Source organism: Quercus robur, chromosome 5 (assembly GCF_932294415.1).
Source record: "Quercus robur chromosome 5, dhQueRobu3.1, whole genome shotgun sequence".
Taxonomy (NCBI): Eukaryota; Viridiplantae; Streptophyta; class Magnoliopsida; order Fagales; family Fagaceae; genus Quercus; species Quercus robur.
The window spans coordinates 77,546,592-77,561,570 of NC_065538.1; the positions used below are offsets into that span (position 1 = coordinate 77,546,592).

At 33.1% G+C, this 14,979-nt stretch overlaps 1 protein-coding gene across 1 annotated transcript; it reads left to right on the forward strand.

Moving 5' to 3' along the window:
* Positions 1-654: 654 nt before the first annotated feature.
* Positions 655-6,960, forward strand: LOC126727225 (cysteine-rich receptor-like protein kinase 44). The gene is made up of 7 exons (XM_050432799.1): positions 655-1,568; positions 1,688-1,858; positions 3,250-3,371; positions 5,572-5,782; positions 5,900-6,137; positions 6,216-6,366; positions 6,463-6,960. The coding sequence occupies exons 1-7, from the start codon at positions 788-790 to the stop codon at positions 6,745-6,747; spliced, it is 1,959 nt and encodes a 652-aa protein (XP_050288756.1). The 5' UTR covers positions 655-787; the 3' UTR covers positions 6,748-6,960.
* Positions 6,961-14,979: the final 8,019 nt, after the last annotated feature.

The window sequence follows — 14,979 nt, forward strand, 5'->3', positions numbered from 1 at the left end:
AATATAAATGAAAAGGAGAAGAAAGATCTTGTTTCTCTCATTATTTTAAAGCCATTTTCCCTTAACTTAAGAAAACTATTTTTTAAGCAAAAAAAGAAAGTTGATTAAGAAAGTGAATGTGACTGTGAGAAAAATCGCACCAGGATGAGAATCTTTTAGAATTGAGTGGTTCATGACTCAAAAGTAGAGTGTACTCGGAAAGGGACATGGACAGGTGGGGCTTTGCCGTCATAGGTGTTGGGTGGGAGAAAATACATGGTGTTTCCGATGCATGTATCTTCCTTCTCACATGTGGGATCTACCCTCATATGAGAGGAAGGATGCATGTACCGGAAACACCATATACCACCTCATTGGGTGGCTAGGGGGGATCAATTTCGGTGGGACCAGCTCTTTAAAAAAATGTACTGATCTACACACTACTTTTATATTTTTCCATCATTCATTCCTCGGGTCAAAAATTGTAAATGTTGTTAAAAAAAACACATTTCTATCTACTTTGTACCTACAATAAATTGTTTTGTAAAATTTTTATTGGCCATTGCTGTTTTACATATCATTGACTGACTTTAATTTTCCAAATGCGGTATTATTTTGAAGGTAGGTGGCTTGGCTTTCTTCATAGACCTCATTGGATAAAAACCTCATTGGATCTCAGTATAACTGACAGAAATTTTCTAAGAATAAAAGAATAAAAAAGTTTTATTAACAAAACCTTATCCATGGTCCTGACTCATGATATATACCTGAGTCTGAGCAGTACAAGCACAAGACTGATCATATAAATATGGGCATCCCTTCTTTCAGTTTCTCCATGCACCTAGTGCTCCTTTCCATACTCACCTCTCTAAGCCTTACGAGTGAAGCAGCCCAATACCGCTACCATTTCTGTTCAAACCAAACCACTTTCTCCCCCAATAGCACCTACCAGTCTAACCTCAACAACCTCCTCTCTTTCCTTAACGCAAATTCCGCTCGTGAAACCGATTTCTACAACACCACCGTGGGTCAAACTCAAACCCCAGAGAATACAGTTTACGGCCTCTTCCTATGCCGTGGTGACCTCGCCACCATTGAGTGCCAAGACTGCGTCTCAACATCAACCAAAGAGATTGTTCAGCTGTACTGCCCAGAAGAAAAAGAGGCCGTGATATGGTATGATGAATGCATGTTACGCTACTCAAATCGATCATTCTTCTCCATCATGGAAAACGAGCCGAGTAAGATTCTGTGGAACTTTTTGGATATAACAGAGCCAGATAGCTTGCTTCAGCTAACATTAGGTGACTTGGTACCAGTGGCCGCAAATGCTTCGTCCGGTGCTAAAAAGTTTGCTACCAAGGAAACCAAATTTATGGAATCGGAAACGCTATACAACCTTGTACAGTGCACCCCTGACCTATCCAGCTTTGATTGCAGAAGGTGTCTTTGGGAAGCCATAACAAACTTGTCCAATTCTTATGGTGGAAAGAGAGGGGGAAGAGTTTTGTATCCTAGTTGTAACATTAGGTATGAAGTTTTCTCGTTTTACCATATACAAGCTCAAGCTGTTGCCGCACCACCAAAAGGTACATATCCACTAAGTTTCACCCTCATCTGTACTGAAGAAACTTAATTACTTTACTAGGCCGCACTTCTTGTAACTGGCCATCAACTGTTGTCAATAAAACATATATTGTTTTTGCAGGGAAAGGCAAGATCTCAACCGCAATAGCTATCGTTATTGCTGTTACAATTGCTGCCGCTGTGGTGCTAGTCATTCTGCTCTACTGCTTCCGAAGGAGGAAAGCAAGTAAGAAGTCCAATTCTATAAACCAAGTGAATTCTGGGATATCTGACGGCGTACTAAATTATCATGGTATGCAAGTGGTTTCAAAGTTCACATCATATATTCATATGTCACTCTCCTTATTTTCAAAAGTCCAGGTGAGGGAATCATTTCATTAAGGATGTGTTAATTATTAGCAGTGATACACCATGTTGAATATGCTAGTATAGATGCAAAAGTGAAATCATAAAATATATAACATAAGAGGGTTATTTGATTTAGCATAATGGCCTACATCCACAGATGGAACCTTAAAAGGCTACATCAATATTAACATTAATATACAATGTTGAATATGCTAGAATAGATGCAGAATCAGAAGCATAAAAATATATCACACAAGAGAGTTACGTGGTTTAACCTAACAATTTACATCCACGGAGAAAATCCTAAATGGATACATGTTAATAATATATTAGAGTGTAGTACAAATCATGTATTACAATAAATTATAATATGTGTATATATAGTAGGTTAAACCCTAGACTAGAAAGATTAGGTTTAGGCCTATTACATTTGGCTAGCATATCTTTAACAGAATATATTTTAAAAACTAAAAAAATTAGAAATAATAAATTCCCTGCTATTTGTAGGTTAGACTTCTAGTAGAATTTGGAAGAGTGTTAAGTAAGTATTGGGGCAGCCAAAATTCCATAAGGGATGATAGGAATCATATTTTTGACTGGGTAGAAAAACAATGTAAAAGAAAACCTTGAAATGTGCCTGTAGTAAACTGGGGCTTAGTGTTGCTGTTTACCACATTTGGAGTCATAGAAATGCAATCATTTTTCAAAGATTGATTAAACAGAAGATTAGATTGTGGGGCTCATCAGAAAGCAAGTCAAGATTCGAATTGAAGGGGGTAGCATGTTCCCTAGATCCGCTGTAGATGGGGATTCACTAATTTTGTTCTTCAGAGAGCCTCGATTTAGATTAAGGATGCTACCTAGGGCTCCATTATAGATTGATGAAGTTGTTTGTTGTTTGGTTTGCTGGCTATCTGTTGTTGAGTGTATTGGTTGTATTTTGTTTTGATTGTGCTTCAATTTGTTTGCTGATTTTTTTTTTTTTTTTTTTTTTTTTTTCATTTTGGTGTTGTAGTTCTGTTATGGTTCTGCAGGTTACAAGGTGGTGTTGCTTTGAGTTGAGGTTCTTCTTGTTGTTGGTTTGTTGTTATTAGTCTTGCTTTAAGGAACCTAGTCTAATTTGTTGCTATTTTGGGTTGTCTGTGGTTCTGTGTTTTTGCTGGTTCAACTGTTTCAATAAAGGTTCCGGATTATCAAAAATAAAAAACATCTACGATGGTTAATAATTTATCAAAATTGATAAAGATTAAGTTGATTATGTACAAACTCTCACCTCATCATATTTGCAAACAATGCAGTGTAATCTCTTACGTTTATTTATTTTTGGATGTTTAGCTGCAAGTGAAGTAACAACTCTTGAATCCTTGCAATTTGATTTTGGGACGATTGAAGCGGCCACAAACAAATTCTCAGATGACAACATGATTGGTGAAGGTGGATTTGGTAAAGTTTACAAGGTACGTAGAATCAATATAATCTTGACCATTTCTGACATAGAGAATGAATATGAGATGGAAAACTAAAGGAAAACATTTTGAATGGAAAAGCCACTATTAAAAGAAGGATTATATAGTTAGTGACTTACAAAACCTTTGTCTCGCCTAGACTTGTGCAACCTTTGAAAACGCTCAGCTTGCCTTCCTATCATTATAATCCCACAATATTTGGAATTCTTATGTACTGATCTTCTCTAAACCAAAACCTTAACCACTTCAAGAACCTCTTGACGATTTAGTCAGTGAACCTCACTGAATTTTGGACCGTGGTTTCAACCTCACCCTTGCTTACAATGGGATTGAAATATAAGTGGAGTAGAAAAAGTTGGTTCTTTGATCTTGCCTTAATCAATGAAATGTAAAATCAATGCAAGATCAGAACTCAATACAACGATGGTGTGGAAAATTTTTCAGTTCGCTCTTAACTGCTCTCTCTCTTTTTCCCTCATATAAATGGCTAGGGCCTGTGTATTTTATTAACTAGTAAGTTGCCTGTGCGATGCACGGATAATTTTGTGATATTTTGTATAAAACAATTTTGAAGAATGTTGTACATATATATATATATATGTGTGTGTGTGTGTGTGTGTGAGTGTATTATGAATAAAAAGTAAACTAAATTAAAATAAAGAAACATATGCATTTTGAAATATTAAAAATTAGTTTAGTAGTTTCATTACACATTTGTAATCTTCCCAAGGTAAGATTAATTTTTTTTTAATATAAAAATCATGAAACTAAAAATAAATGCAAGAGGACCATGAAAATCGATTAATTTGTGTTATGTTCACAAATTACATTCCATGAAATAAAAGTATGTCCAACTCGCTCACCGTCTTCCACTCATTGATAATGCGACATTAAAACATGGTGTGGGCAAGTGCATATATATGTGTCTAATAGATGATTCAAAATCATGGTAGAATATGACTTTACATTACGCATCAAATATTCTCTTTACTTACATATCTAAAACAAAAACTATCAACCAAATTACCCAAACCAAAATCATATTTAAGCCCCTAATTTAAAAATAAATAAATAAATAACCGTAGAGGTTTGGCAGTTTGATAGTGGTGGAAGGCTAGTATGACGGAGGTGGCAGCCCTATAGATTCTTTTTTCTCTCTCTTACAAATGATTTGTCAATCTTAGTTCTTTTATTTTCGTAATAGTGAAACAATTTTTTTTTTTTTTTTTTGAGAATACGAAGTATTTTAACACACACACACATAAGGGGAGAGGGGAGAAGGTTTTAAAGAAATTAACAGTGGTGTATATCCAAAATAGTCTAACTCTTGGATACACAGTACAGGCATTAAACCTCTATAACTCACATTCATTTTTCAATTTGAGATTAACCTAATGTTTTTTCTTTTTAGTGAAACAATATTTCATTTAACAATTTATAACTTTTTTTGTCCTTTATCTCTCTCCAGTGCCTTATTTGGTTAATTATTACTATTAGTCTTTAATTTTTATTTCATTTTATTTTTTTTGCTTTTGTTTTTAATACTAAAACATGGGTATGCTAAAATACATGAAGAAGAGAAAAAAGTGTGGCGTAAGTTCAGGCAATTAATGAGAGATTAATGAGATAATCCAATAACAATAAAAATAAGTTAATATGAATTTTAGGTTAACAGTAAAATAACTTAATGAAAAAATGTTAAAAAATGCTAAATGCAAAATTAGAATACCCTCATGGCAGGATCTCATGCACTATTACATGAGGTTTCTGCTTTTATATGTATATATTGATTTAAAATAGTAGACCTTAGGTCTGCTAGGATCCTTTAAATTTGTTATGCTGAACTCCAAAACCGAGTAGTGAAAGAGCTTCTGAAAGAATTTGGCATTTCCTTATTTGTTTTTTAATTTTTTTCTTTTTGTCTTAGTTTTTTGGCGCAAATAATCTAAACTTCAGTTTTTCCTTATTTAAGTTAACTATTAGCTTTTTGTCATACATGTAACATAAAATTTACCAAAGATTATATCTTTTGATAAAGATGCAAATAAACTGTTCCCAAACACATGAATCAAAGTGGGCTAATATTATTTTTGTTGCACATGCAAAAAGGCTTCAAATGGTAATCTAATACAATCCACACCAGTTAACAATTTGGTCCTAAATTTTTCTGTTTGGACGTTATTTCATTCAGGGTGTGCTACATGAAGGGAAGGAAGTAGCAGTTAAAAGGTTCTCAATGAAGTCATCGCAAGGCTTAGAGGAATTCAAAAATGAGGTCATACTTATTGCAAAACTTCAACACAAAAATCTTGTGAGGTTATTGGGATGTGGCATAGAGAGAGAGGAAAAGTTGCTTGTATACGAGTTCATGCCTAACAAAAGCCTTGATATTTTTATTTTTGGTTTGTTTCTTCCTACATTCTACATTATAAGCTTGCTAGTATTTTAGATTTCTTGAAGATTTCTAAAATTCACATTTATACATGATGTCATAACTTAAAATTAAAATTGAATTTCAGATCCAAAAAGGCGCTCGCAACTTGATTGGAAGACTTTCTATAACATTATTAGTGGGATTGCCAAAGGACTTCTATATCTTCATGAAGACTCCCGACTTAAAATCATTCACAGGGACTTGAAGCCTAGTAATGTGTTGTTGGACCATGACATGGTTGCCAAAATATCGGATTTTGGAATGGCGAGGATCTTTTGTGAAAACCAGAATATAGCTAAAACCAAAAGAGTTGTAGGAACATAGTAAGCTACTTCTTCTTTTATTTCTATTCTTATTGGCTTTTTTAATAAAAAATAATATTAATGTTGGTATCCAAAAAGTGGATACATGGCTCCAGAATATGCAATGGCAGGAGTATTCTCTGTGAAGTCTGATGTATTCAGCTTTGGTGTAATGTTGCTTGAGATTATTAGTGGGAAAAGGAATAGTGGCTTCTACCTTACAGAACATGCACAGACACTTCTTGCACATGTATGTTAACTTTTTTCTACTTGAATTAGAATTAGACAAAATGAAAATGGGATAACATATATGAAATATAACTCCATTTGCAATCTAAATTAATAGGCATGGAGACTATGGTGTGAAGATAAAGTGTTAGAGGTCGTGGACAACTTCTTGATGGAATCGTGTTGGACATCAGAAATTGTAAGGTGCATACATATTGGACTTTTGTGTGTGCAGGAAAATCCACAAGACAGACCCACCATGTCAAATGTGGTAGCTCTGTTGGGAAGTGAATCAATAGCCCTTCCTAAACCAAAACACCCTGCATTCTCTGTGGATAAATTCATTCAGATTGATAAATTCTCTATAAATGAGGCTAGCATTTCTAGCATTGTACCACGATGAACACATACAGTTGTATAAGATTGCTATTGGGTCTTGCAAGATGGTGAACTTAATATTGTAGCCTAAATTTCTACAAAATAGGAATAGGATACGTATTGGGAAGGTCCATTTCATTGAGAAAATGATTGTTTGTATGAAGTTATTAGATAAGATTGTATGTTGTTAACTTGAGTTTCAATTAGCTCAAATAAAAATTAAATCGTAATTAAAAAATGTGTTTTTTTTTTTTTTTTTTTTTTTTTTTTTTGGTTTTGAAAAAGCAAAATGACCCTTTCTTTTCCTCTCAAACCTTGTAATCCTAATCCCACTCGGCCACTTTCACCCCGACCGTAAGGACAATCTTCGGTGCCAAAAATTAGTTAATGTCCATGTTGGTCTCTTTGTCGGCTCGGCTTCTCATAGTGCATTTGATACGTAGACCGCTGATGAACAAACGGACCTTAATTTGCACAAAATAAACAAGAGACCTGGACATAGGCCCAGTATATCTTTCAGTCATATCTCATGAGTGGGCCTACGGGATGACATGGACAGTCCAGACTTTGGATTCAAACAATACTTAGGGTGAGTTTGACATCATCTTCAAGTTTTAGCTTTTAGCTTTTATGTACAGCTTTTTAAAATTTCATTTTTTTTCTTAGTTTTTCAAAAAATTTCAAAGTACAAAGTATACTTTAGCATACTTTCATAAAAAACTTTTCGAAAAAAAGTTAGATAAACTATTCCCAAATGGATCATCAGTGCTATTACCCAGAATAAGATTAATGGTGGGGGTCTACACTAGACCAGTTGAGATAATGACACATAGCAAAAAATGGGCATGTGTCATGACCACAATGGTTAGGGAGTGCACTAGGGCAGTAAGCCCAAGTCAAGTCCCTCATAGGATTAGCCACATTGTAATGACTAAGCTTATCAAACTAACCTCCAATGAAGGTAGCCGATTTGCTTCCAGCCCAATTGGCACCTATCACTCTCTTCAATTTTTGTGTTGCCTACTTACCAAATTATAAAAAAATAAAAAAATAAATAAAAAAAATCATGAGTGCTGTTTTCTTCCATCAAATCCCTTTTTGGAATCACATATTTTCACGTACAATTATCTTTTATATTTTTTATTGCATATAATTAAATTTGCTTTTATCTTTTATATTTTTGATTACATATATTTTTTTTTACTAATTTGAGCATACAACTATTTTAAATATTTTTTATATCATGTGTTACTAAATTTGATTTTACCTTTTGATGGTTTTGTGCCAAATCAACTAAACATGAATTCAAAAAGAATGTTATATTACAAATCAATTGTTATTTTTATATAAAATTTATGAAAATAGCCATATAAATTCATTTGATATAAATAACTGGTGCACCATATATGGAAAATTAATATATGAAAATCAATGCATTTAGTATTTACCCAATTAATTAACACATGGACATAAATATATATATATATATATATATATATATATATATATATATATTATATGAGGTGGAAGGCTAAATGAAAATAATTCAAATTCCATCTTAAATTTTATGCATAAAAAAAATAAATTTATATGCCACTTGTCTAAGAGATTCATAACAAGTAGTGAGTATATAGCATGCTTGGGTTAATGTGAAGATGGCATATTGTGAATGGCAATGTTGATCCCATGTGAAAGTGATATTGCACTCATCACAGTTTGCCACCTTAACAAGTTATGAGAAAAGCCATAAAATTTGTTGTGTATTTAGCATTATTGCTTTGAGAAAAAACCCATACTTTTGAAAGTTTGCGTGACCAATTAGTGGGTGCTTTTAATTACGACTTAATTAATTTTACACATGATTTCTTGCACTAAACATTCCTCTAATACTTAATTTTAGATTAAAAAAGAAGCTTGTAACCTGATTGGAAGACATGCTATGGCATTATTGGTGCAATTTCCAGAGGGATAGGAAGCATGGACACGGACACAAGTAAGATACTATGACACAAAAAATTTTGAAAAATTAGAACACAACACAGCGAGGATCGATATGCAAATTAATTAATTATTAAATATATTTTATTTTTATTTTAGAAACTAGAATACAAACCAACAAATAAGATCCAAAAGAATAAATAAAAGATAAGTATGTAATTATTCAAGATTGAAACCAAAAAGAAATAAACGATAAGTGTCCTGGCCATATCCAGAAATTTTAAAAAGGAAAAGAAAAAAGAAAGGACACAGCTGGAACACACATCCAAAAGTGTCCCAAACTTGTTCCGTGTCCGATATGGATATGACACCTCAAATGAAGTGTTCGTGCTTCCTAGCCAAAAGACTTCTATATCTTCATGAGGTCTCCTGGATTAAATTCATTCATAGGGACCTGAAGCCTAGCAATGTGTTGTTGAACCATGACATGGTTGACAAAATATTAGATTTGTGCAAGGATCTTTTGTGTGTGTGTGTGTGTGTGTGTGTGTATATTATCAAGCTGTTTTCTTATAGATTATAATAATAACAATAATTTCGGCACACAAAACAGTGGATACATGGCTCCAATATACGCAATGGAGGGACTACTCTCTGTAAAATTAGTTGTTTTTAGCTTTGGTGTGATCTTGCTCAAAATTATTAGTATGAAAAGCAATAATGACTTCTACCTTGCACAGCATGCCCCAACACTCCTTGCATATGGACATTTCTTTATCCTCTTGAATTGACAATTTTCCTACGTATAATCTCAATTGGGAAACAAAAATTTCTATAAAACATTACTGTTTAAACAATTAAACAGGCATGGAGACTATGGAATGAAGAAAATGATTTGGAAATTGTGCACCCTTAATTTGTTGACGGAATCAAGCCAGCAATCGGAAGTCCAAAGACTCTTTCAAATCGGACTTTTGTGCGCATACGATGATCCTGCACACAGGCCTACCATGTCCACTGTGGTGGCTCTTCTAGGAAGTGAATCAATGGAACTTTCACCACCAAGACAACCTGTACTCTCTGTTGGTAAAGTGGTTCCAAGTGGTCAGTCTTCAACAGCTCCTGTAAAAATGAACCTACTATTTCTATTATTTCACCATGGTGAAGATTGACAAAGATGGGAACTGGATGCTATTCTGTTTAATGTACAAAAATTTCTAGAAGATAGGGAGGGGGACATCTTACCTAGACTAGATACACATTAATTTCAAGTTTGAACATGGTGAAGGCAAGGATTGTGCACGAGTTTGTGCAGCAAGATGCGGCTAGCAATTTTATTTATTTATTTATGGATAAATTGTTAGCCTAAAAAAGGTTATTCAGACAAATATTCAAGGTAAATGTGATGGTAATGTTCATACTATTTGTCGTGACGTGAGTGTGTTATAGTGGGACACACTTACAAATTACGATAGGCAAAGGATACCAAAATATTTGAAGAAAAGTTCTATATCTGCAACATTTTCATAACAAATCATAAGTGGTAAGTTATTATTGGTTTAAATTTGAATCTACAACTTAAATTACTTAACCTTAGTTCCGTGGAACAATATACTTACTATTGTTGAAACACGGAAAAATTGAAATTGTAGATCAAAACATTATGTGAAAGTATTGAGAAAATACTGTAAACGTAGCATTTCTCATAATTGAACGGTTAGTTGGTCCATGTCATGTGGCCTTTCATTAATATTTTTTTTTTTATTTAAATAAACGTTTTTGGTGTTTTTTGCTACTAAAAGTAGATTTTTTAATTATAAAAATTTACAAATAAGTAAAAAACTAAGGACAAATTGAGAAAAAAGAGGCTAGAATCCTATGAAAAAATATTGCTCTTTTTATTCAAAGTTAGTTTCTTTCTCTTCTATATGCATGTCTGTGCTTCCTTCTTTTATTAGTTTAATTTTTTTTTTCCCTTCAAAAATTTGATGGGGGTGATAGTAGGTCCAAAGTAAATATATGTTTTATTCATAATCCTATTTTCTTTCTGAATTTTTCCAAAAGGATGATAAGGACTCATAGATTTCATACATTGAAAGAGAAATTATAAAATTTAGTACATAATCAATCATAAATGATTTTCAAATTTTAAAATAATGTCTAGTTCTATTTTGAAAGATAAATTTTTATATTTTTGGAAATATTTCGATAGATAATTGACTTGAAATATATTGAGCAACAATTATTTTCTGCCTTTTTAAAATCAAATTGCAAATGTATCCTTTAACTTTGGGTCATTTTGATTTTGTTCCTTCAAATTTAAAATTTTGAATTTTGGACCTTGACATCATATACAACATTTTGAATTGAGTCCTTCCATGAATACCCATTACGAAGGAAACTCAAAATCAGGGTTCGCCCAACCACTAAGGCTGTTGGCATGGTTTTGAATATCGTTCCATTCCAATCAGAACAAACAAAAAATCTTGTACCGATATGTAAACAAGAACAATGACCCCCCCAATTCTACCACGGGTAAAATTACAGCCAATTCTAGACGTTTAAATCAGTTTCAACCAATATTGGTCAAAATTAGATTGGGGCGGCAATAAAAAAAACTTTTGGCCTATTACTTATGTTCTAGAGTATTAATTATCAAAAGGCGTGCAATTTTTCTACCTCTCTTTCAACGGTTGGATTTCCTATATCCATGTGCCACATAAAATAGTTCTATATATAAAAAGAATCATAATTAATATGTTATTCTAAAATATGTAGCTCCGTATAACATAACCATAACATATAACTATTAATAACTACCATAACAATTAAATTTTATATTTAGAAATTTAAAAATAAATAAATAAAGAAAAAAAATCATTTAATGTTACATTTTTGTTCATCTCACAAATTACAGACAAGTCTTGTAAATTTGGGATTCAAGTGATTATTGAACGTTTAACACTAATACCATATTTTGTGATAGCCCTTGTTCAAATCTTACATTCCCCTCCCCACTATTTATCTATCAAAAAGAAAATAAAAAACATGTAAATTTACTATTCATGAATAACAAATCGTGGAAAAAGAAGTCTATGATTACCAGGGGCAAAACCATAAATTTTTTTTCTGTGGAAGCCAAGACTAAACTATCATTTTGAATCTCCATTCAAGTAAAAACTCAAAGCACTATGAGAGCATCATATCTTTCTAAATCCTTTTGAGTATGCAAAAAATTCCTAGTTTGCAAGACACATGTATAAAAAATATTTTAGAAAAAGGATTCAATATCTTGACCTTAATGTGGCAATGTGGCATTATGCTGTAAGAGTAAATCATTTGGCATCAAATTTAACTCTTCTTTAAATAATCAAATGATTAAAAGTACAAACATAAGAAAAAAAATGTATTCATCAATGGATAATCAGTTGGGTTTATAAATTAATAAGATAAAAACAAAAATTTTAAGCCACAAGATAAATAAACTAAAATTGAACTGAAATATAATTGAAAAGGGAAGAAAAATTTTGTAACTCTCAAGGTTGTAAAGTCATTTTCCCTTAACTTCAATTAAGAAAACACTTTATTAAGAAAAAAAAAAGTAGTTGAATAAGGGGTTTGGCTTAGTTCCAGTATTTTTTTAACAGGAATCTCCTTTTGTTTTAATGAGAAGCTGCCACATTACCGACTAACTAAATAAAAGGTGGAGATTAAAACTTACTACCACTTGCCATTGTATATTTAAAACAAAATGAGACCTCTAGTTAAAAAGATACTAGAGGTAAGCTAAACCCCTGAATAAGAATGTGATGTGACTATAAGACCACTATATGAGACCACGAAATGGTAGGAAGTCAATGAAGAGTATAAGACTAAGAAAAATTACACCAAGTTGAGAATCTTTTAGAATTGAGTGGTTCGTGGCTGTAAAGTAGAGTACGGGAAGGGGAAATTACTAGAAAGTTGAACGAAAGCTTCTAAAAAAAACTAGTAAAAAAATAAATAAATAAGAGAAAGGAAGAAGGGTTGATTGGCTAATGGCTAAGAGCACTCACATCAATGGGTGCAAAATAGAAAAAGTGTGTAAATATACATGGTTACGGTAATATACACATTAGCTATAGTAACTGTGTATATTTACACGATTATTGTAGCTATTTATTTAATATTTTATTAATTTAATATTTTCGGTTTTACATAGTTATTGTAGCTGTATATTTAATATTTTATTAATTTTCTATTTTCAATTTTACTTTTCTCTATCCTTATAGCAAACCAAGTCTCTCTCTCTCTCTCTCTCTCTCTCTCTCACATCAATGACCAAGGTCTAGGAGAGCTTGGGATTACTTGGATTTTTTGGTGGTGGTAAGGCAGTTGTCGAGAAGGATTAAGGAATATTTGTTTCAGATCAGGTTGAAGATGGTTTTCTTTTGATGGGTTTTGGAGGCTTCATTAATACTCATTAATGGCTAGATTTTACGATAGTTGCAACACAATGGTGCCCGATTGATTTTCTATTGGGATTGATTGGTGGTAGGATGGCTGATTTTGGGTTGTCACTTCATGGTGGTGGGGATGGGTACGTTTATGGGTATGAATTTTCTAGGTTGATATGATTCTCTAGGTTTATGGGTATGAAGTTTTCCATAAAATTTTGGGTTGCTATGATTTTCTAGGTCTATGGTTGATATGATTTTTTTTTTTTTTTTGGGAATATTTTGGGTTGTTCTTGAGTTGTTGTGTGGTGATCTTTGTTGCTCTTGCATTTGTGAAAGTGCCTTGGATGGTGGGGAGGAGATTGTGGTTGGGCTACAAATTGAGTCTCTGTATATAGAAAGAGAGTGAGAAGATAAGGATTGAATGAGAGAGAGAGAGAGAGAGAGAGAGAGAGAGAGAGAGAGAGAGAGAGCAAATTGAAGGAAATAATTAAAAATTGTTAAAGAATAAATATTTTATTGAATAAATTTGTAGAATAGGTAATGTGATGTTGGTGTTTTTCAAAAGTGTTTGTGTAAAATAGAAAAATTAAGTTCTTATTATATAAGAGAGAGAAATTATACAAATTGATGCGGCTCCTCTAATGTGTTTGGGAAAGCAATTTGGGGCCTAAAAGAGACATCAATAGGTGGGACTTTGCTATCAGTGGTGGTGGGTGGGTGGGTTGAGGGATCAATTACCTTGGGACCAACTCATAAAAAAAATAAATAAAAAAAAAAAAGTATTGACTCACTATTTTTTTCTATCATTCACAACTCCCAGTAAAAATTGTAAAATTTTTTATATGTACTAGCATTTTTCAGTTACATTTCTACCTAGTTTGTACCTACAATTAATAAAATGTTTTGTGGGGCCGTAGCTGTTCTACACATCGTTGAGTGACTTTAATTTTCCAATGTTGTATCATTCTGAAAAGTGCAAGGGTAAGTGGCTCGGCTTTCTTCACAGACTTCATTGGATCTCAATATTGGAAAATTATTGTGTATACTTCTCTCCCTCTCAGATAGGGGTGGATCCTGACTCATGACACATTAGACTTCTGACTCTGAGCATTACGAGCACAAGACCGATCATATAAATATAGGCATCCCATTTTTTAGTGTGCCCATGCACCTAGCAGTCCTTTCCATACTCACCTCCCTAAGCCTTATGAGTGAAGCAGCCCAATACAATTACCATTTCTGTTCAAACCAAACCAGTTTCACTGCCAATAGTACCTACCATTCTAACCTCAACAACCTTCTCCTTTTCCTTTTTGTAAATTCCACTCGCGAAATTGGTTTCTACAACACCACAGTGGGTCAGACTCAAACACCAAAGAACACTATTTACGGCTCTCACCACCAATAAGTGTCGATATTGCATGTCAACCGCAACCAAAGAGATGGTTCAGTTGTTCTGTGTTGAAAACACACACAAGCTCAAGGTCCTACAATGGTGGGTCGAGAATCACACAAAGAAAAGAGAAAGTAGGAATTGAGACATTGTGAATGATTCATTATTCATAAAATATCAAGCTCTGCCCTTTATAGAGTGAAAGCAGAGTGGCAGGAAAGCATAACAGAATAACAAACTATCCATTTGGCCAATACAAAGAGGATAAGTGTCAAAACAGAAAAACAGAGTAACCAACTACAACTGCTGCATAAAGGACAAGCCGTCTTATGCACTGCTACTCTATACTACAGGTAGTTTAACAAACTATATACAAAACTACAATGTACAAGATCAAACTACTACTTAACACTCCCCTTCAAGATGAACTGTATATATTTACTAAGTTCATCTTGGACAAAAGATAATAGAATTGCTTATGTCCAAG